This window comes from Uloborus diversus, chromosome 3, assembly GCF_026930045.1.
Source record: "Uloborus diversus isolate 005 chromosome 3, Udiv.v.3.1, whole genome shotgun sequence".
In the NCBI taxonomy this organism is placed as follows: domain Eukaryota; kingdom Metazoa; phylum Arthropoda; class Arachnida; order Araneae; family Uloboridae; genus Uloborus; species Uloborus diversus.
Genome location: NC_072733.1, coordinates 213,325,063 through 213,350,073, shown reverse-complemented (window position 1 = coordinate 213,350,073; position 25,011 = coordinate 213,325,063). Strand labels below are relative to the sequence as shown.

General features: G+C 33.4%; 1 protein-coding gene across 1 annotated transcript; it reads left to right on the top strand.

Moving 5' to 3' along the window:
• The first annotated feature begins 15,670 nt into the window (after positions 1–15,670).
• LOC129219164 (uncharacterized) lies at positions 15,671–23,891 on the top strand. The gene is made up of 5 exons (XM_054853485.1): positions 15,671–15,755; positions 15,832–15,951; positions 19,628–19,810; positions 22,107–22,117; positions 23,763–23,891. Exons 1-5 carry the CDS (start codon positions 15,671–15,673, stop codon positions 23,889–23,891), a joined length of 528 nt encoding a protein of 175 aa, XP_054709460.1.
• The last annotated feature ends 1,120 nt before the right edge of the window (positions 23,892–25,011 follow it).

Sequence of the window (25,011 nt, the reverse complement as noted above, 5' to 3'; positions counted from 1 at the left end):
TACAATAAATTACATTTTTTTTTTTTTTTTGTTCCTTCCTTAATTTTAACCAACTATTTTGCGTTTCCTCCCGGTTAATACTTCAACTTTTTCTGGTTTTCTTGTAGTAAAAAAAATCTTTATATTATTTCCCGATATATAGTTCAGGAACGTTTTGGAAATTCCAGAATCCATACTGAAGTTTACTGCCGGAAATGTAAATACAAATAACGATCTCTCTTATATAGTGTACTAAGTTTTGATAAGAAGATAAATATGATGTTTTCAAATTAATATTTGTGTTTTAATGTAACTGCACACTTTCGAACACAGTAATAGAAACAAATAATAAAAACATAAATTTATAATCAAACAAAAATATGATGCCAAAATCTAGTTGTTTTGTGGATACAAAAAATAGCTGAAAGCCTAATTTTAGCTTTGTTTTATAAATTCGCTTGCTTACTATCCAGCGTGGCCCAGATGCTTATTAATACTACATTACTCGTAGATAGATAAATTCTATCTACATAGGCATAAAAAACAAGTGCACCAACTCCATGTATGCTGTTCATGCGGAATATAAGGATGAAAAAGTTCACTCAACCCTTACTTTTACAAAATATTTTTAAGTGAGTAAACTCAATTAAAGGAAGGTATACAAGTAAGGTAGAACCTTGAGTGACTTCATTGAAACCCTGGGACTTCACAGAACGAAGAACCGCGGAACTGCAACACTTCGTATGTTTGTGGTTATCTTGCCAAAAATGTTGCAAGAATACTTTTCTGTCGATTCTGTTTAAAATGTTTCTTGGTTGTAATAAGTTGCTAAACATAAATTGTCCAAAAACTGAAATATGATAAAAATATCAAAAATACATAACTTATCTAGAAACCCCTCATGACGCATCAGTTCTTACTTCACGACTTTCTTCGAAAACCTTTTGTCTGTGTGCTTGGCATTTCCCAATTTTTAGAATTTTTTCAGTTTTTTTTTTAAATAATATTTCAGTTTCTTGATTATTTATGTTTTTACTGAACATATTTAGGGGAGGGTGGGGAACAGTGAGACGTAAAATATAAAATTCAAGAAATTTGGAAATTTTGATTCCTCAAAAAAAAAAAAAAAATAATAATAATAATAAGGTGGATTTGCAATGCAGCTTAAGTGTACAAACTTTTGACACACGAAAAACTTCATTACAATTTAAAATTTTTGAGATAATATAAAAAAAGGACACGTAAAATTTCGTCTTACTGTGCCCCACGCTTGGGGTACAGTAAGATTTTATTTTCAAACCACAAAAAATATAGATTTCGCTTTATATCATTTCTTTTTGTCGGAACTGTTATCAACAATTTAATATTTTTGTTCAAAACGGAAGCAACATCTGTTACAGATGGTCAAATAATGTAGTCAAAATGGTTTTACTTTGCGCCAAAAACTAATGTACAATTCTCCATCGTTTTCAGCTACCATTAGAGCGACATACGTTTCCAACAAAATCTCCTTCAAATGTTTCGCGATCTAACTCCTCAAACCCAGAAGATAGATTTTCGCACACATTAATATAGCATGATAAAATACCAGATCCCCATTTACTTCTTTTTACCTCTTCGGTTGTGTCAAACAAGAGTACATTTTTTCTATATTTCTGCCTTTTTTTGAGCAATCACGATTGCTTATTGCTTTCATTTGACTGTTTTTGATGTCCTATCATTTTTCCCACCGCCACCCTCTGCACCATCACCGTGGACATGCGGGCTCCTCACGCTGCTGCTCCTATAGCGAAAGCCGTCTCCAGGTTGCATCCGTGTCCTACACACACGCGCATACATACACAACTACACACACACACAAACACACACATAAACACATACATACAGACACTTACACATATACACACACAAAAACCTACACACACACACACAAAACTACCCACACTTTCATGCCTGCACGCAGACACAAACACACATGCCTACACACACATACCCCATACACACAAACACACATATCCCCCCCCCCCACACACACACACTCGTGATTGCGAAAAACATAATTTGAATTCAAGATGTCAAAATTCAAATTAATTTTTTTTTTTCATTTCTCTTGTTTTTGTGTTTTTTTTTTTTTTCTTCTAAAATTTGTTTTCAGGAGTTTTAGTTGCAATGATACTTTTACCTTTTTTATGCTCTTCTTTTATTGTTCAACCTTTCTCGCTTCAATTTTTGGATATCCTCTGAAACTCTAAAAACCTAAGAAAACACTTACTGCTAAACTAGATCTCTTTTGTAGCAGTTTTGTCTATAATTTACTGATTATTATGATCTGCTTTATCTGAAATGTCACATGGAATCAGTAGGTTAGTTACAAATGAATTTTTCATGGAATCGTCAGAAAATGCCCCTATTTTCGCCTAACGTGGTTTAATTCGCATTTTTGATGAAGTAAAAATATCTGTAAAGTACATAAACAACAAGTTAAAAACTCTTAAATCATAACATAAATTTTAAAAAACATCCTTTTCGAATCAGAATCCAGGATGGAGCTCAGTGAGAATGTCCCACTCTGCCTCAAACGACTGTTTCAGTGTACCCCACTCCGGCTTTTTCTTATAATTCAACATTTTAAGTAGTTCGTTTAAAGTCTACCCTAAATGTTTTGAATGATAATTAGTTACATAGGTTACAATGAAAGACTAATTCCTATTCATAAAAGAAAATGTTACAAATCGATGCATGCGAGAATCAAAAAAAAAAAAACTTTGCTTGCCTGAAATTAGAAAAAATAACGACCATTTGATTGCAAACACAAGCAACAACTTCATATTCCAGAATCCACAAGGTTGGTTTCTGTATATTCATGGGTTCCAAAGCATAATTTACAGATTATATATATATATATATATATATATATATATATATATATATATATATATATATATATATATATATATATATATAATAAAAGTGAAAAATATTGAAAAGACCACACCAAGAGCCCATAGATGCGCAACGCAGCAAAACTAAAAAGCCAAGTAAATATAAAATTAAGCAAACAGATTTTCAAATATTAAACAAATTATAAAAATTTAATATTTGTTTAATATTTGAAAATCTGTTTGCTTAATTATATATATATATATATATATATATATATATATATATATATATATATATATATATATATATATATATATATATATATATATCAATCGAGCAACAAACAGACAAGGTTACAGCATAGATAAATGATAGAGATGAAGCCAGTACTCTTCAGCAGTGGAAACTTCATCCTATGGTCGAAAGACAAGAAATTTATACTAAAACTAATAATAGGATGTCCAGTTCCGAAAAAATCAACATTCAGGATTACATGGGGCAAAACGCACCACATGTGAAAAATGAATGCAGATTTTTAGAACTAAGACCTAAAACTATAAATAAGCTCTGGGGTTTCGTCTCGAACATTAGAAACCAAGGCTATCAATAATGTCCCTCCACCGTACTGACAGCAAAAATCAAAAGTTTTACCTATGTGTCCGGGTGCAAATCTAAATCCATATCCATCATTGCCATTTCCGTGTCAGTCGATAAAAATTAAAACACAACCAATCCAATGAATAAAAAAAATAAATAAATGTGCCATCCATAAAAACAGTTCCTAAGACATTCCAGGTCCCCAACCGAAAAACTTAAATTAAAAAACATCATCAACTGGAGTCCAAATATTTGGTTTCCTCCAGAAAAATCATACATGTGACAAGTAAGATGGTTACCTTGAAGCGAAGTGTTGGTTAAAGGTTATACTAGAGAAAATATTATTTACGAGAATATTTGGGAAATGGTTTTCAAGTAGTTTACTTTTAAGTAGATTAATTTCTTGGTTGAATGCTGTTAACCGTGTTGCAGATTCTTTTGGTTCTGGGCTTGCGAAACAATGATGCCAATAAAAACTTTTTTACTGAGACAAGAAGAAAAACTTTGCAGACAGTTGACTTTAAATTGAAATTCGCGTCTTTTATCATAAATAGTAGTTTCACAGTTGTCACTAGTTTTACAATTAGAACCAGTCTTTTTAAATGTGAGGGAGTTATGATAAATATTCTTGCTGAGTTCAGAAAAGTTGGAGTAGTTGATATACAGGGTGTCCCAAAAGGTCATTTACAAACTAAACATGCTGGTCTGTCATATCATGATGAACAAGATTTACGTAGGAACATGTGTTCGTAAACGCAATGCTGGCGCACTACATGCATACAAAGTCAGACACTAACGGATGCACAATATGTCGCATATCTATTACACAAAGACGGTTTTACACAACATTTTAGTTTTTAAGGAAAGCTTAAAGTAGTTGCTAAAATTTGTTTCCCGCCAGCTCTCATAATCATGTTGCAATGACAACGCAGCGTATGGTGAACTCTTGTCAGAAAGGATCGTTATTACGACGGTCGGTACTTTATCGTTGTGACGCGTGTATGAAAGCTAAAGGCAGACAATTTCAACAACAGCTATAAACCTTCCTTGAAAACTAAAATGTTGTGTAAAATCGTCTTTATGTAATAAATATGCGACATGTTGTGCATCCGTTAGTGTCGGATTTTGTGTGCATGTACTGCGCCAGCATTGTGTTTGCGAACGTATGTTACTATGTAAATCTTGTTCATCATGATATGACAGATTAGCATGTTAAGTTTGTAAACGATCTTTTGGGACACACTGTATAATAAATCATCAATATATCTGCAACAAAAAGGTGTAGTACTAGGATTATCAATAGAAAATTTTCTTTCATAAAATGAAAGAAAAAGGTTAGCTAGGGTAGAACTACAGTTAGCACCCATAGCAATACCATTAATTTGTTGAAAGCAAGAATTACCATTTTTGAAAAAGTTGTTAAAGATGCAAAATTTAAAAAGTTTGAGAAAAAAATCCTCATTAATTTTGAGTGAAGTATTGACAGTTTTAAAAAGTTCAGTAACTGTAAATTCTAGTTCATTGAGTGGAATGTTGGTAAACAGATTTTCAAAATCAAATGTTTCCAGATGAAAGATGTCGAACATATTAAGTTTTTCGATCACATCAATGCTGTTATCGATTATCCAATACCATTTCTCTTGACAGAGCTTAAGATGGTTTAAAATCTTTTTCAGAAAAAATTCAAGTTTAACACTGAGATTTTTTCAATGGTGTTAGCGGCAGAACAGATAAAACGAAAAGAAACAGGTGTTTTGTGGAATTTGGGAATTGCTTAAAGATGACGTAAATGGATAGCCTTAGGACGGGGCAATTTCATGAGTTTGTAGGCAGCAAAGAATTTTTTTTTAGGATGGAAGATTCATTTAGTGTGGAACATTCATAAGTAGTGGTTTTTTCTAGTTCAGATTTCATAACAGTGGCATAAAGTTTTTTTATAACAGATAGAAAAATTGGAGCTGTTTTTGTCAACAACAGTGAAAACATATGCTTCTTTAAGTTTATTAAGACAATTAAGATCATCTGCAGAAAATTGAAAAAAAGAAGAGTCCCGATTGATAATTTCACGAAGTTTCACTTTTAAATCAATAGGAACAAATAGGATGTTTAAAATTCTTGTAAACTATATTCTTCAGAAACGGTCAAGCACGTAAAAAACATATTTTAATGGTTAATCTAGATGTTTATTTTCTTTCAGACGGTCTCAAATAAGTGCCTATGTGTTGATCTCTCTAAATATAGTTCTACATTCCTGTTTTTATTTAAATATTTCGGACAGCAAATGGTTGTAACAGAAAATATGAAGTTTTTCTGTTCTTTTACCTAAAATTTACAATGTTGGCATAGTAAAAAAAAGTCACAGTTTCAATAAATGTTTTGTTTCGTTCAAAAATACTTTTTATAATCTGCAACCAATTTGTAGAAACACCTTTACAAATCATCATAAACTTATTCATAAACTCACATCTTTTACAATGAAAAAGGAGCTCTTAATAGCTCCAAAACACGTGTCTCTAATTTAATTCGGATGTTTATGCGTTATAATAATGTTATTAGTGAATTTAAGCGTTTTACGCTTTGAAAACTTGTCGTAAACCGAGAAGTGTTGAATATATAACTGTTTTATGTTTGCAGTTTTAACCCCCAGCCCCCCACGGCATTTTTGGGGGTAGCAACATCCGAATTCGTTTTCCTCGTGCCAATACCTTTCTGAAAAACTAACTCTCATAATTGTATGACAAAAATTGAACGGAAAACCACTTGCCCCCCCCAACGCAGTTATAACCGCTCCCCCCTGCCCCCTGCACCTTTTCGGGGTTGGCAACATCCAAATTCGGTTTTCTCGTACTAATAGCTTTCAGAAAAACTAACTCCCATTAATTGTGTCACACATATTGAACGGAATAGCACTTGCTCCTCTGCGCTTTTATAACTGCTCTCCTGCCCCACTGCACCATTTTCGGGGTTGGCAACATTCAAATTTGTTTTCCACGGACCCATACCTTTCTGAAAAACTAACTCCCATAATTGTATATCAAAAATTGAATGGAAAACCACTTGCCCCCCAGCGAAGTTATAATTCCTTCCCCCTTCTGCCCTCCTGCAGCATTTTCGGGAGTAGCAGCATCCAAATTTGTTTTCCTCGAGCCAATACCTTTCAGAAAAACTAACTCTCATAATTGTATCACAAAAACTGAATGGAAAACAACTTGCCCCCCAGCGCACTTATAACCGCCCCCCTGCACCATTTTCGGGGGTGCCAACATCCGAATTCGTTTTCCTCTTGCCAATACCTTTCAGAAACACTAACTGCCATATTTGTATCACAAAAATCGCACGGGAAACCATTTGCTCCCAGACTAATAGGAGTTAGAGTATCCTACTTGGTGTCATATTAAAGCTCTCTTAATAGGCTTTCACGTGATATGTCACTTGGCAAGGTTACGTGACCTTAATACTTCAAGGTCATGCAAATCATTATTGGACCTTAAATATGTTAAAAAGTAGAATTTTTTAAAACTGAAAAAAAAAAAAAAATTTTTTGCTTACTAATGTAGTCTACACACGTGATGCAATTTTCAGAATGGGACAGCTATGGGATCGTACCGAAAGTTAATTATTCCTTTTCAACTATCAACCGCACATTGTGAAAAATTGCAATACTTTACGGAATCGAAATATTTCACAATTTTCAGTATGATCACATTGCTGTCCCATTCTGAAATTTTTACCACGTGTAAAACACATTAGTAAGCACAAAATACACATTTTTCAGATTTTCAAAAAATCTACTTTTTAAAAGATTCAAGGAAAAATAACGATCTGCATGACCTTGAAATATTAATGTAACTTTGCGAAGTGACATATAATGGGAAAAGCGATTAAAGGAGCTTTAAAATGACACCTAGTACAACACTCTAGCTTCTATAAGAGCTGAGAAAAACAAATCTTTGTAACCGCCGAAATATCACTTTTTGCCATTTTTCAAGTACTTTGGGAGGTCTCACACAAAGAAGTAATGGTCAAAAAAATCTAAAAAAGATGTTTTTTTTTCTATCGTCACGTGGGTAGACTCAAAACTTAATTTTGTAGAAATCAATGATGGGTCAACTTCAGAGGCTCGCTGATGGCATGGAGTGACCCGTGTGTACAATATAACACAACAGCTGTCACACCAATAGCAGAGCTTTTTTTTAGCACTATACTGAACGTGGAATATGCTTACTGAGTATGCTACATATTCTTAAACATCATAAATAAAGGGTTATTATTTTTTCGCTAAATAAGGTAGAGTTATCTGAAAGATATTATTGGCTTTGAGAGAACCAAAGCATATACGCAATTTTTTGAAACTTCCTTTAACATTTAAAGCTATTAAAACTCCCTAAATTAAAAATCCCCAATGTTGTTAAAAAAATATTAACAACCTTGTTTCAAGGGCATATAAGGTTCTGGGTTTTTCTAAACGCAAGATTAAAGATTTTTCCAATGAGCAAGCACTTAAAACGCTTTATTTTTGACTTATGCGCTCCAAACTCGAGTACTGCACTCTTATTTGAAAAATCCCTATTACAATAATAAATCTAAAACTCTTGAGCAGGTTCAATCAAATTTGTTTGTTGCTTATGTTACAGAACTAATAATCAAGATTTTTCAACTTATTCTTACTCTCATTTATGTAATATTTATAATGTTCCCACTCTTAAATCACGCCGTGAACTTTTGTGTCTTCTTTTTTGGGGGGATTTGAATATGGAATTTAAGGGAACGTATGTTCTTTTTTTTTTTTTCATTTTTCATTCCTAGAAAATAAATAAATAACAATAAATCTACCGTGAAAGTAAAGCTGCAGCATCCAACGATTTTTTAAGACGACGAGCTATAAAAGTATAAATAATAATTGCTGTGAAAAAAACTAGTCTTCCTTATAGGGCTTAAAAGCGAGAAGGAAAAATTGTGATTATCGGGATTGCGGGATTGGAAGCTCTAGTTCGAAAGGCAAGCATACGATTAGCACACTAATTATTATTTTTAACATTGTATAATGCTGTGTTCCAATGTAGAAAAGGGTTTTGGAGACATTAGATTGTCCGTAGAACTCTCGTCAATGGTTCAATATGGAGTTTAATGAAAATCTCACCAAATATGGCCGACATTGCTTAACTGACAATGGATTTGAAATCTTATTTTTGGCGTTTTATGGTGACAACTTAGCGTTACATGTTAATGAAATCAGCGAACTTATTTTGTATACAGCTTTATATTAGAAAAATTGTCATTCATGGTTAAGTTATCAAAAATATTTAAGGTTTTAAAATGTCTTTTCCTTTATATTATTTAAAATAAATTGTATACATAGAATATTTAACCTGAAGTAAAAACATTTTTTCTGGAAGTTTTACACCTTTTAAATTAAGCAGTTAGATTTCAGTAAACTGCATAATCTATTAAAAATATAAACGGAAACACTTGCACTTTTTTTACTCTATCCCTCACGTGTAGGAGCGTTGAAATTCTTCAACATTTATAGGATTCGTAACATGTTTTGATTTATTAAACTTACCCCTTCATAAACCTAGAAAATTGTAAGATTGAATAAAAACATTCTCTTGAAAAAACTTTTTTAAACTTAAAAAATATTAAACAGAAAAACTGACAAAATACAACTGAAAAATATATTCTTAATGAATTCTATTAAATTTCTTTGGTATAATCCTGTGCTGCCTCAGAATTAGTGCTGAAAACAATACAAGAAGTTTATTTTATGACTCAGACAGAATAGTAAGAGATAAAATTGGTCGCAGAAAAGAAATGGCAGCTAACGAGTCTGTGAAGTTAGAATTTGTACTTGCGACATAGCCTCAAATTCTGTGCTAAATGTTGTAATTCCAGTACTAATTAAATGAGCGGAACCATATTCGCAATAAAGGGGAAACAAGAAATCTTTGATTGTTCAGAACAATATTTAGTAATAAATGAACAAAAACTAACCATTCAAGCTTTTCATGATTCTCAAAAAAATGAAGCAAAAGTTACTGTCGTCTTAAGAATGTGCCGATTCAAGAGAGTATTAAGCATTTGAGAGTCGAAATCAAAGTTTTTAGTAAATGTTTTTCAACAGAATATACTGCTAAACGATGAAATAGTTTCAATAAATAGAGAGTTTGTGTGCGTTCTCCATCACAGGCTCAAGTTGTTTCGAACATTGACTTGTCTGGTGTGAGAGTAATGAGACAAGTTAAAATCACATCCAACTGCTAGGACTTAGTTGTTTTATTCTGTAACAATGGATGAATCCATAGAAGAAACGAATACTGTACAAGCAACTGTTTTATTCGAGACAGAGTTGTAAGACACAGTAAGAACGTGCGTAAGGGCCTGTTCACATATCGGCCGTCCGTTCCGTACATCACGTTTTTTTCCTCCCGAAACAGGTTTTCTTTGCTGATTGCCATGACAGCAAGCCGTCTTGGACAGGACCGGTTTCGATCAGAAGAATCTTGATATCTGACGGCCGTCAAAAGTAGGACAGCATTTCATAGGTTCCCGCCAAGCAGCGCGCTCTTTTCTCTGGTGGGTGAGTTCAGCCACGTGAGTGATGTGCGGCGACCGTATGTGAATGCTACTCGTTTTCGTCGGCAGTCCGTCACTACAAAAAACGGGATGGACGGGACGGATGACCGATAAGTGAACTGCCCTTAAGTGTGCCTCGATGAAAATGCGTAAACGTGCCTTGTCGGCAAGTTTGGATTTATTTTTGACGTGCAACAAAATTTAATAACTTTCCGGTCCATACGAATACAATTCCCAGAAAGGGATGAAATTCTGCTAATTTGTATGTATTTATTTGTTTTTAACTAAGTATTATTTATTCACAATAAGCTTCTAAACGTTCAAAACATAAAAAAATTTTGAAAAAAAAATAGAACCGACTTCAAAATTGCTCTAAAAAGTGAAAAATAATTTTATTCTTTAAACACCTTCGATAATACTTTTAAACATAATTTTTGAAGTTGGCGCAAAAACGATAGATAAAATCATTCACAGCCATAACTCAACTACAAGTATAAATTTAACCAGGTCCAGTTTCTTCACTACCACATGCATTACGCATTGATGACAGCATATTTGAGTAACGATATAAATGTTTCGTTCCTAAGTTTGGATGATTTTTTGATAAAAATATGAACGAAGCCATGGTTACAATGGATTTTACTTTTTGTTTTTGCGCCAACTTCAAAAATTATGTTTAAAAGTATTATCGAAGGTGTTTAAAGAATAAAATTATTTTTCACTTTTTAGAGCAATTTTGAAGTCGGTTCTATTTTTTTTTCAAAATTTTTTTATTTTATTCTTTTTAGTATAAATGTAGATATTTCAGTAAAAGTAAGAAGTTACCTAGTAAGAAGTGCGGCTCTATATCACTGTATTGCTTTAGAAAAGCCTTTATTCAAAATTATCATTACAATTACTATTAATGTTACAGTTATATGGCACCAAACTTTTATAACAATGAGTTTCATATTGTCGCGTAGATGAAGATAGCGAAGACAATGTGAAAGCCAAATGAAGCGAATACTCGTAAGTCTCAACTCGAGATCTTTATTCAGAACCACGAATGAACGTTACATCTCCTTATATACAACTTGAAAAAGTGCTGGAACTTTCCAAACTTGAAAAGATACAGAAATTAGCAGAACATTCGAGAAAACACGGGAAACAGTAGAAACGAAATTTTAGTAAAATTCACTTTGTCCTAGTCGGGATTTGAACCCGGGTTGCTCGTGTGGGAAACGAGAATTCTACCACTGAGCCACCGTTATCCACAGATGAAAAGAGCGAACTTCGCTACAATATGATTTTAATCATTTAATAGGGAAATTTACTGTTTTTTGCCCATAACTTTTTATCTAAAGAACAAATATGGTCAAACAAAGTAATGGGACCTAAGTTGAGCCATCCTCTATCCATTAAAAAAAGAATCATCAAAATCGGTTCACTAGGTGAGACGCTATGAGTGGACAAACAAAAAAAAAAAAAAAAACATACATACGGTATGAACTGATAACCGCCTCCTTTTTGAAGTCGGTTAACAAAATTGACTCAATTTGGTAGAAAACATATTTTTCTATCCGCATGCTAAACCGAAGCTCGGCTGATGGCAAAAACTTGTGAGAATATTTGCTCGGGTGAAGCATCAATCTGGTAGTATGACTGTTGACTCTCCAGTTATAACTCATTTTGGAAAAAGGGCACTGCGTAAACGTGCACCGGTGTACTCTACTCTGAACATTTTTCCGTTATCCGTTTATTTTTTAAAAAACTAAGAAATTAATGATAGCTTGGTAATACAGGTTAAAGGCATGAAATAGTTTGAAGAAAAACCAACTGAACTTCAAACCTTTGATCATAGTTTGGACGGGAGGGGGAGGGGAGAAGGTTTTTTTATTTTTAAGCCTGGGAAATGGCAGGGTTTGTCCTTGTTTTAGACGGGAAGAATTGAAGTGTACAATGTTCCATATGAGCTGTCTCAAACAAGGCCAATTCTTTGCACTCGAACGACAACGCAAAAAAAAAATATATATATATATATATAAATGAAATTTTTCAAAACTTAGCAATTGATAATCCTTTTTTCCCTGCAAAAAATTTATAGATGAAAAAGTCATCCTTTTTTTTTTCGAAAAATGTACGCTTTCATATCGTTGTCAGCTTGCTTAATTTTTAATGCATTGGTTCACAAAAACCGGAATAAGCACTTAACATTTCACCAAATCCCCCCCCCCCCCATTTTTAAACATTTTTCAGGCTTTTTTACACGTATTATTTTTTATTTAAATAACAACGAGAAAATGTTTCATACGGCATGTGTGGACAAAAATATTTTTAAAACAGTGTATTTTTTATTTTCAAAAACCAGATGTTATAGTTCAGCTCAGGATTGGTGCCGCTCGGCCGTGGAGGAGTCCTCCTCAAAACCGTTTGAAAGGAAGATAAGCGTAAGTTACTTTGATCAAGCTGAAAATTAGAAATAAATTCAAATTGAACCCTAGCGCCTAAACGCCTAGTATGGTGCAGATTGTGGAAGCCTTGATTTGTTTATTACGTTTACTGTCCTCCCCATTTCCTACGAATTCGATGCGTTTGACACTTCCACCAAGAGGCAGCGATGTTGAAGCATACTTTATATGCGTTTCGTACTTCTTAACTAATTTTAAAAACCGAACAGTTGAAAGTATCAAGTAAGATTGAATCATCTATCAGAGCTTCCTTGCTTACTCAAACATTTGGAGAAAGGTTGAACCAAGTAAAAGTATCAAGTAAAATTGAATCATCTATCAGAGCTCCCTTGCTTACTCCAACATTTGCAGAAAGGTTGAACCAAGTCCAAGTATAAAGTAAAATTGAATCATCTATCAGAGCTCCCTTGCTTACTCCAACATTTGCAGAAAGGTTGAACCAAGTCCAAGTGTCAAGTAAAATTGAATCATCTATCAGAGTTTCCTTGCTTACTCCAACATTTGGAGAAAGGTTGAACCAAGTAAAAGTATCAAGTAAAATTGAATCATCTATCAGAGCTCCCTTGCTTACTCCAGCATTTGCAGAAAGGTTGAACCAAGTCCAAGTATAAAGTAAAATTGAATCATCTATCAGAGCTCCCTTGCTTACTCCAACATTTGCAGAAAGGTTGAACCAAGTCATCGGAGCATTGATTGCCCTGCAACAGATGTTTCATGTCATTCTGAGTGATTATTACAATATGCACGGGTACATTTCCGAAAAGTTTAATGTACCGTAAAATGTACCAAGTTTCACACTATTACTCAAATTTGAACATCTTTGAATAAACATTTTCGAAATAATCACTTGATTACGATCCACCCATGAAGAATCTGTATATCAAATTTTGATTTAATATTTATTCAATTGTTAGCGGCAATAAATATTCACCTCATTTAAAGTGTAACTCTGGGCGAGTTTTTTTTCTTGAATATCTGCGTAGAAGAAGAAAATGCATTTTATTACTTAAGGGGGTCCGGGACACATTTTGAAAATTTTTTTATTATGTACTTTAGAGTTTTGAAATTTTTTGCACTGATTCATCATTTATTTAATAAGCAAAATCATAACATAAATATGAAAAAAAAATATTTTTTTATTTAAATTTAAGTAGTTTTTTTCAAAAAAATGGGGTTGCTTTAAATTGCTATAACTCAAAATATTGTTGGTCAATTTTCAATTTTTTTTCAAAAAAGTATGCACAAATATCTAAGCTTTAATTTTTATTCGGCGATTTTAAAAATATTCATTCAATAAAAAATAAAAAATATTTGAAGAAAAATTTCGAAAAATTCGAAGATACTTTTTTTTTAAAAAAATCATAATTTTTGCAGTAAACGTTTTTTTTTTAAATTCGCCGAATAAAAATTAAAGTAAACTGCTTGAAAAAGATATGCTCCAAGTTTCATTACTTTATCTCTATCGGTTCCTGACTTATAAGAGTTTGAATGCAAGAAATCGGGAAAAATTGCATCATGGAGAAAAACGCGGTTAAAGTTTTCAAGTTAAGTACACATTAGTTAGATGCATGCAACAAAAATAACTATATCTTTCGTTCTATTTAAGGTAGAAACAAGATTCAAACGTCTTCTTAAGCAGAAAAAAAACGGAGCAATTTTTCAAATTATAAAAAGAAATTGCAAAATTTGAGGATTTTTGTGTCCCGGACCCCCTTAATTATTTATCTATTACTTTAGTTCAGTATTTCGAGTCTAAAAAATGATTTTCAAGGGGAAATATTGCACCATCATTAATTTAAATGAGCTGTTGTGTGCATCACGTGACTTCCTTTTACACCAATTAAAAATTATGGCAATTTTAATGTGATTCAATAATTAACTCAATAAATATCACCAACAATGACCAAATTGAAACCAGATTTTTAAAAAAAATGGCGACAAATTTGTCGCCAAGTTGTTAACAAAACTTGGAAACCAAAAGGTTGGCGATATATTGCCAAGTGTTTGCATAAATTATAACACCGCTTGAGTTTGCATTAAAATTGACATTGATTTCCCCTCAAAAAGGGGTAAAAGACCCCCTTTGGAGCATCTGAATGCAACCAAGAAAGAAGGTGCACAACTAGACCCCACTAGGAGTCTACGTACCAAATTTCAACTTTCTGGGACATACCGTTCTTGAGTTATGCGAAATACATACGCACATCCGCACGTACGCACATACGTACATACGGACGTCATGAGAAAAGTCGTTGTAATTAACTCGGGGATCGTCATAATTTAGATTTCGGGTGTCTGTAGGTTCCAAGGCATATATATCCACGTGTGGTCAGGTCGAAAAAAAAAACTCAACATTCATTCGGGGGTGAGAAAAATGGAAATTAAGGTCGATGTTTGAGTGAAAATATTTTCGCGAATACAATACTTCCTTTTTTGTAAAAGGAAGTAAAAAGGGAAACTGTGATCGAAGTGTACCGGAGGTCGTGGATTCGATACTCATCGCCACTTTGGGTGTTATTTCCTACTCTTGGTGTCGTAAATCATTCCTGTGTTTGTTCAGAGGCATGTGCTTAGTATGCAGTCTTCTATATATGTGGAGCTGATTAGCTTCTATGTAAATAAATTTATTTATTTATTTTATACAGAAGTTAGTGCGTCTTATTGGTAAAGAACTAGAGGACTGCGTACAATGAGCCTTGCCTCCGGACAAGCACATTAAAGATTTACAGCACAAGTAGGGAAATGACACCCAGGGTACCTAGCTGGATCAACACAAGTAGGGATGACACCTAGGGTATCTAGCTGGATCGAACCACTTAGAAGACGAAGCTTCTATCACAGAGCCGCGGAGGCCCTATATAAATGAAATTTAATAAAAAAAAGTTTGAGAAATTGTGATAGTCGCTTACAAAATTATTTTCGCAACATTTTAATCGGTAAGAATACTTTAAACAGTCTCGAGTTGTTTCACAAAACATTTACTTTATGAGATTTTCCCTAATGTGTCTAGAAAATAGCGCAAAATGAGAATAACATGATAATTAATTCAATTTTCTTATTTCTAAGTGTGCTTTGGCAACGAAGCTACTAAATACTGCCAGTTTATAAACCCTTAATTGTCGAGCTTTGATCTACGTTCACTTCAGCTTGTAAAAAATTCCTTGTGTTGTTGGACGAAAAAGTTTAACGCTATGGTTTCCGTATTTGTTGTTGCTGCTGCGATTCTGTTTCTTGGTCTCGCCCATGCTGAACCGGTGCCTTTCAACAGTTGCATAAGTAAGACTAGTTTTAAACGAGTCCATATTTCTCTCCTGATTTGTTACTTATTGATTAATCTAACCTTTTTTTTTAGATGGCGATAATATTCTAAGTCTTTCTATTGAGCCATGCAACCCCGTTTTAGTTGATGATTGGGCTACTTGTGTTCTGCAGCATGGTTCGGAAGTGAACGTCGAAGCTGCCTTCATTGCACGTGAGTATTGAATTCGAAACTTTCAAAATTTGTTTATATTCAATTTGAAATTTTAGTGTTCGTCGATACTTAATTTCTCTGGTGTTCACCTGCTAGTAGAAATTTGGTTTTAAAAAAAAAGTTTGGAGCGTTGGGGTTTTCTAGAACTATACTGGAAATTATTTTGTCAAGTTCACATTTATTTTCAAGACGGTGGTTGTTTTGTAACTGGCATACTTTTTTCTTGTAATCGGTTTTACTTCTGACAGTCATAAATTGCTATACGACTGAGAAAGAGGTTGCGTATGAGAAATACCCGGTAGGGTTTTGTGTGGGTATCGCTTGAAATTCAGTTGATTGTACACATTATCTAATACTTCAGAAGTGAAACTTATTAATACCGCTTTCATCGCATATTTGAGGGGAAAAATTATTTTTTCGCTACTTAAACGAGCACGGGAAAGCGTTTAAATCCTCCTTGAGCTGTTTATTTCTAGATCTTTGTATTTGACTTGGAATTCTTTGAAGTTGTGTGGCTGAATTTAAATTTTCCTACTAATGTGTCAAAAGCGAACCGGTTTCTTATTTCTGGAGTTGAAATGCTTTCGATGATCGTCGAATCTTTCCCACTGAAATAAGTACTGAACAGCTAGTTCAAATATCCCCCTAATTTCCAAATAAGTTTATTGACTGTCCAAATTTGTACGTAATGTTAGACTCTGTAAGGTATAACATTGAGGGACAACTTAACTTCCCTTCTCCATCGGTTTTCTTTTTTCCAGCTTTAAAAGCTGCATCTTTTTGTGCAGTGCAATGGTGTCGTTTCTGTGACGTTTAGTCTGTCGAATAAACCGGAAAAACAAAACTGCACAATATAATGAAGTTGTATTTTGATGACGTATTTGTCACGCAGATTAACAAATTCGTTTTAAAATCTGCAAACCCAATTTTTCGGAATTGGCCCCAGATAGTCTTGTTACATCAAACTTTATAGTGTGATTTTTAGATCACATTTCTGAATAGTTTTAATCATTCCAATGAGCTCAATTTAATTTAAACAAAGTTACTATCGATCTGATTCTAGTGCTAAAGCTAACTTTAACTTCTAAATAGAACAGAGATAACTGACCGGGGAGGGGGAGGTTGCGTCATTTTCTCAAGATTATTTTCTAAAATTTGGGTTCTTAACTCGATGTCTCATTCATATCCTCTAGCTGCATGGTTCTAGGTGTTGTAATACAGTGTCTAGAAATTAAAATGCATGAATATATGTTCCTGTGATTCTCATGAGGAGTTGCGTAAGGCATATGTCGAAATTTTGTATTAGTCTTGGGTATCGCGTTTTTTTTACATAAGAGTAAAGGAGCAATATGACAACATTACTAAGATTGCTTAATATCTGCTGGAAATGTGTTATCGGCAAAGGTTGGGCATGTGTTTTCCATTTAACTGTAAAAGATCTTTAAAACTTCAATGAAAACAAACACTGTATTTATATAAACGGCACTTGAGTTTTTAACTTAATTTGTAAGTCAAGAAAAAATAAGGTGTATTGGAACAGTCTTTTGCCCCGAGTTTGAAGTTGCTCATTCAACCACAGCTAGTGGGCACGCAAATGTCTATTCAATGATGCGTTTTTAATAAAATCTGCAGCTTTCATTGGTTTGTCATTGAAGCTTTCAGAAAAACTAAAGTTACTTCTGATAACAGTTCAGATAGTCAATAAATTAGATAACTTTCACTTTTCTGAGTGAATGGTAACTCGGGTACTGAAAGTTCTTAAATGCTGTTTTAATTGTTGAATTGTCCAACTCTTGGATATCAGTCTCGTTAGTTCACGCAAGGTACTAAACTTTAAATGATTATATACACAATGGAACGTAGAATGTTTATAGTTCTTTCAATTTCGTAAATGTAGTAGCAGTTAATTTCTCATTGAAAACTTGCTGGAATAAGATAAACTATGCAAATCAAAAGATGGTTGTTAACATTTAAATAAGGAGTCAATGAAAAGTTATTGAGGTCGGGCAAACTCTAATAGTATTTAGTCGGGTGGTGGCTGGACCAAACATGACTTGTATCATTTAAATTTTTTGGCTTAACTTTGCTATTGAAAACCCATGTTAGCAAGCACTGATTGTGTTTAATAAAACAGATTAGTCCTTGTTTTAAAGAGATAATAGAATGGAATTAGTCTTCATGAAAGTTTTAAATAAATGGTGACCATAAAGTTTTAAAACAGCGTCAACTTAACTTCCTAATCTCTAATACGAGCAGGATTTTTTTCTCGTGAGTTTGCTTATCTAAGTTTCACAAGACGGAATGAATTTCGGCTTTTTCTCCACTAAGGAAGCTTTGTCGAAAGTCGCCTACCTGCAAAAAATTGTACATACTCACGAAAAGACAAATCATAGCATGCAAGATATGCTTCAATCTCTGTTTAGTATCCTTAATTTCCTTCCTACATACCACGCATTCTTCCGATCGGCGGGATCGGAAAAGGAAGCTTAAAATGAATTTTCAAAAGATCTTATGCTTGGTGGTTCAAATATTATAAAATTTCTATAGTGGGAAATACTTTTTTTTTCAGTTAATGAACATTCAATGTTTTGAGGTAGGTTAGACAATTGAATGAAAACTTCGTAACTTGTTTAACATCTTAAATAACACTTATTTACGGATTTATTTGAGCCAAGTTCTCGGGCTCTATGTGAAACTGGATTCATCATACCACGCAGTAATAACCTTAAAATCACCCGTTTTAGACTTGACGTTAATCTGGCTCTGAGGTACAGATCGTTTACAAAATACTGAACTATATTGTAGAATTATAGTTTTGAACTGTTTTAGGATTATCAGACGATAAAATCGTACTAAAGTGTCACTACTCGGGCTACGCTAAATGACATAATTAAAATATAATCTTTATTAGAACTGAAATGTTTCTAGTTAGTCGCAAATTGTTTGACACTTTTAGTGGAACTCTTTTTTTCCACCATTAATAGCTACTTTATCCTTGCCTTTTTACGTTAATAACCTTACACTGAATGGTAAGCCGTGGAAGAAAACTTTCTTTTACTCCTGCTCTAAAGTGTGTTCAAGACTTTGTACATTTTCCGTTTATTTCTTGAAGAGGTGTGCAGAAGGGTAGAACAAATAGTATGCTATACTTTAGCGGTATAGAATACCATGCGAGAACACTTTGTTTTTACATCAAAAGCGTAATACTCTTTGTGCCAAAAAAGTAGTTACCTGCGGTCAGTTGGGTTTTTAAAGTATCTGGTTGATTATTAGTAGCAAAAGGAATGCATTTAACTGCCAGGGGAAAAGTGAAACTACGAGTTTCAACAACTCGTCAGAGGAAAGGAGCTAAGCTTCAGAGGAATTCTGAAGCTTAGCTTTTTATCTTTCCTCATACAGTAGTGTGTAATCTAATCGAGGTGATTTTCATGGGCTTGTTTCTACTCGCGAAACAATTCAAAACTACCGAAGAGATGAATTAGTCTAACAGTCGCAACTCCTCGTACGTTAGTCCTAAAATGCCCATTTTAGAGTATTAATGTGAAAATTGGGAATGTAGCCGTATGGATTTTCTAGTAGTTAAAAATTAAGATTTTTCATTTTCAACTTGACTTTGAATTTCTGTTCAAACTGGTTGAAATTGCAGCATATTAATGCGTAGTTGTATTTATTTCAGCTTTCGACTCTTCCGAGTTGGAAACCGTATCTTTCGCAAATATCGCCTCACGTTTGGTCCCATTGCCAGCAACTGGAACAGACCCTTGCATCGGAGATCTCTCGCCGTCTTGCCCCATCAAAGAGGGCCGGATGTACATCTATTCCACCATTTTCGACATACTAAAGTATTTTCCTGCGGTAAGCATTTCATGACTTCGTTTTACAATCTCTTGTATTTAAAATGCATAAATTTTCAATAGTTTATATAACTGAATCTAATTTCTCGATGCATAAATACACTAACAAGTGTACTCATTAGTAAGACTAAAACGTTACACCAAAACTTATTTTAGTTTTAGGATTGATTTAAGGAATTCAAAATTACGCGCATACTTTCGTGTAAAATAGAACCTGCTGCATAAAATTAACCTATGTTTAAGATTCTCTATTAAAATAGATGAATTGAAGTCCTAAATTCGAGAAATAATCTATTTTAAAACAATTAACGTAACTTAGTGAAACATAAAGCGTTTCATCATAACGCTAAAGCTAGATACAGTTTCCTGGTTGTATTCCTAGACTTTGTTAATATTTCATTCAAATAAGCAAATGTATAGCAATAACAAGACGATATTACCATTCGTGAGCGTTAGTTGCTGTATTCAAAATTAGACTAGATATGAATTAAAATAGCAGAAATTTAAAAATTTCTGCTTTTGGCGTAAACTAATTTTGACGCTGGAACACTAAACAATTTCACTTTTTGTCGTTCGATGTTTTCCTTAAATTTTTAGTCTAGCGTAAAGTAAAACTTAATGTGAAGAATTCGGTGGCTACTGCTAGTACAAGTCATTTATAGATTTCTTTTATTCGAGGAAAACTTGAGATTTTATTCAGAGTGATTAATTGGTTTTAAAGAAATATTTTTACTTTAAGTAGTAAAGTACTGTTCGTACATTGAAATTCAAAGGTTATTGCCATGAGTTTCAACTCTTACATCGAACATTGTAGCCATCAAAATGTTTGGTTTTAAAAAAAGGTAAATTGCTTTCGCTAAATGCTCTTTAGGAGCATATAACGAAAGCAGCAGTTTGGGTTTTCAAAATTTCTAAACGTTACACTTTTGACCACTAATGTAAAGATAACTTTACTTTTAACGCTTCACAAAATAAAACCATTAATTTAAAACCCTAAATAATTCTAATACAACTAGGTAAAAATAAAATATTGCTGGTTGTACAAATAAAAAATCTTGTTAATTGTCTTTTATTGCTTCAGTATTTCCTTTAATTATCACATTAAGTTTACTTGACTTTCCGGTCCTAAAAGGCTCTTCCCCAGGGAAGAGCCAGAAATCAACTATTCCATGCATAAGTTATTTTTATTTCCCTTTGTCATTAATTTGAAGAAAGTTGCAACATTGATTCCAGTAATGATTTTAAGTAGACTTATGAGCTTTACCTTTTACTGTAATCCAAAATATTTAAACTCGAGTTTAATTTTGTTGAGGATAAATATAATTATGCAACTTTTACTTTGATTTTAGCTGTCCTGCATTTACGACTATTTAAGATAATATGTATTTCAAAAGTTCAGTTAATTTGTGTGAATAAGTCTTTTGTCTTAGAGTGAGACTTCAATTTTCTTTAGGTGCATGAACAACTCAACGTATAAAAGTACTTATTTTAGTATTTTTGCTATTGCTTAGCAATGATTTTTAAATTTTCGATTTAATAGATTACTCTTTGATTTTTTTTTTCAACTTAAATGAATCGGGGATTGCAAATTTTAAATAACTCCCGACGAGAAGGTTAGAAATAGTCGAGCTCCCATAACAAAACTAAGTAGTCTAAATGTTTCAATAGATTTTATTGGCAGAGCTCAAATAAGTTATGGTCAGGCAAACCGGCATCCCTCACCCTTATTTGAATAAATAAAATAGCATGCCCAGCTCATCGGAAGGTATCATTATTATGGAAGTGTTTACTTCGATATGCTCGAAACAAATTTGAACATTTTGGATAAAAAGCCCATAACACAATGAGCCTTATTGTAGATCTCTCTGCTTCGGATTAACATCATAGCTTCACACTTTGAATAGAAACTTAGTGAACAGACTAACGGGTTGCGTCCATCCGAAGCTGAATGCTCATTTTTTTCTGGGATAGGGCCCGCCGTCTCGGACATCGGTTTAAAAATACACAATCATAGGAAGTCTCCCCGATGTCTTTGTATGTCAAGGGATAATGTTATCGGTACAGTAATTTTGTCTTTAAAAAAAGAGTTAAATATTCCTCCGAAAATAAACTCAAATGGTTATTTCAAATTTTACAAATGGTAACTATAGCCTTTTTTAAAATGGCTAGTTTTCAAACCTTTCTAGATTTGAAGTAACTTATTCGAAGTTTTATTAATCGAAGTCCTTCCGCATTCAAATTTTGAAAAAATTGCTGTTGGATCAATAGGATTGTCGCATTCGCAGTTCTGTGTTCTTTCAGACACAGCTCGAGTTTGTTCCAAATATGCTGCCAACAATTTTCAATGTATACTAGTTACGTTACCTGCTTGCCCGTATTTGCAATGCATTTCAAACTGCTTTTTCCCCCTCTAGCGTCTGTTCTGAGAAAGTTGTCGACCACTGTGCAAGAAGGAGATAGCTCCACGAATCGCGGTTGTTAATACAGGGTGTTCCATTTTAACCTGCAAGACCTTTATTTTCACAACCGTTAGTCCTAGATATATACTTCTAGTTGCAAAAATATTCAAAATCGAATGCAGAGTTAATATAAAGTTTGCAGTGAAAGTCGCAAAATACTAGTTTTAACTTTTTATACGGGCCCCAGGTCCCTTAACTTATATTCAGGCAGATAATCACCATGAAACAAAATTTAACAAAGTTTGAAGTTAGCACGACTATTATTCACAGAGATATGAAACGCAGTGTTTTGTGACTTACACCACTTTTCACTGGCTGTTTATCTCCTTTTGGGGGAGAATATAGCTGTTAAAATTATGTGTGCAGAGTTTTGAAGTTTTGGTGTTTACGTATCACTGCATAACATTTGCGTTTATTTTTCAATAGCAATGAAAATATGAAGACCTTGTTTTAGGACTAACGTTTGCTGAAACAAGTCTTGTAGGTTTAAATGGAACCCTTGTGTAAGTAAAGTTTCTTTAAAAGAACGAGGAATCTCAAAGATCCACTAGATTTCAGTGAACAATTAAAGGAAAGTGTAGCAGGCTACATTTTAGGAAATGCAGACGCAGTTCCTCAATACCTCGGCATACTATGAAACTAAAGTATTTTTAGCACGCTTCTCATTTTGTCCAAATCTAAATATTTGGATTTAATGTGTACTGGAGTGAGAGGCTGCAACGCAAAATGACTAAGATTTCAAAATTCATAAATTGGTTTTAGTCTTATCTTTAAAGATGCCCCTAGCTCGATTTAACTTTTTCTTATTGCAGTCTTTAAAATGTGGAGCTTACCTCTTGTACAGAAGTCTTCAGTTGTATAAAGTGTTTGTTCGCTCATTTTTTCTAATTTGACGTTAAGACAGATTTTAAACTGTACACTTCTAATTTCACTTAATTTAGAAATTGGAGAGGTTCGATAGACAATGTGACTGCAATGCTCTTTTGAGGTTTTGTATGCAGCACAAAGATCCCTTTTAATGATTTAGGCACCATATAGTATTTGAGTGTTAAGAACAATTAAAAAGTATATTTCAAAAGCCAGTCATAGGGGCGACAAAATTGCTAGTATTAGAAAAACCTATCGCCATATTAAACGTAATGATTACAACGTTCTTTATTGAAAGATACCTAAATATGTATCCCTTTTTAGTTTAAAACATTGTAATATTTAGACTTCAATACGAAGGTAAATGCTTTTTCAAAATTTTAGTCTGTCACTAGGCTGCTTTTTGAAATAAACGCTTCAATTTTTAGTCGGACGCCACTTGCGTGTTATAAAGCTTACTTATACACCATTTTAAACATGAAACTAAGTACAAGAAATGCATAACTGTAACTTGTGCAGCGTAAGACTAGAAATTAAAATGTTTTAACACGCTAGGGGAATGCACTTTAAATATTTAACTCATTTTGAATTTTTTTGCGAGGAACTTATTGCGCTACTTTTATTTTCATAGGGTCCAATGGAAGTGATGTTCTCCATACGAGACAGAAATAGCAAATCTACTGTGGGTTGTGCCAAACTACCTGTCATAATTCAAAGAAACCCATCTTTCACTTATAAGAAACGAAATATTTCGTCTTAAAGATGAATGTATAATTTAGTGTCATCAATAAAATTCAAACCGCAAGAAGTTTGTTCTTTTTTAGTAAAATATCCAGCTTAGTACATAGGAAATTTAAAGAGAACTTAAGATGTTTCTTCCATTAAAAGTGAAATTAAAATGTGTCAAGACTTCGCATTGAGAACCCATGGTCTTGCCTCTTCTAGATTTGTAATTTAGATTATTTACAATAAAAATACCTGCGAAGAAACTGCTCTCCGGCAACTCAGATTGCAAAAACCCCAACTGTTATCTTACTCGATCTTGTGTTTAGCTCCAGTTTTGAGACTTTCACTGTCGTCGCTTTAAGATTAAGGTAGCATTTACTGTTTAAAGAATAATTTTTTAAATTTTAAAAAGTGGAAGCTTAAATTAAGATCTTTCATCCATTTGTTTGAACCTACCCTGATTATTCAGATTTGGATTATGTATCCGCCTGCATAATATAAACGACAAGAGTATTTTTGACACCAGAATACGGAAAATACTGGCCCAATTTAATTCGGATTATCGTATAAAGTTCGATTATACGAAGGAACCCTATAGCTAACATTAGTGTTCTACTCAAAAGTAGCTATGTAAATTTAGGATCTTCTACATCCTAAACAAATCGCTAGACAGTTTTCAGCGAATTTTTCGCATGAGCTAGGCCGTTATTTTTATACTACTAAAATAAAAGTGGCTTTCTCTAACAGGAACAGGTTGCATTCGGTCAACTTCAGTCAGAGTAGTTAGAAGTTCGGAAATGTCGCATTACTTGAGCATTTCAGAAGTTAAAATTCAAAATATTATTTGAGTATCCCGCATTAGTTTCATGAGAGAACGAGTTTTGTCCATTAGTGAAAAGTAAACATTTGTGATATCGGTTCCCTGAGTTTTGGATTTAAAATATACCTAAAATTTTTGCCAAGGTACTTGTAAGAACCTCTGCCCTACCGCAAAAAATTACTCAAAGCTTTTTTACTATAAACATGGAAGGACTGAATTAACGGGTGTTGTTGGAATTTCATTCCTCCCCTTGAGTCCGAATTATGAAATACTTGACCAAAAATGTTTACTTAGTACAGTGTACTGTGGTTAAGGGTATATTATCGACAAAATT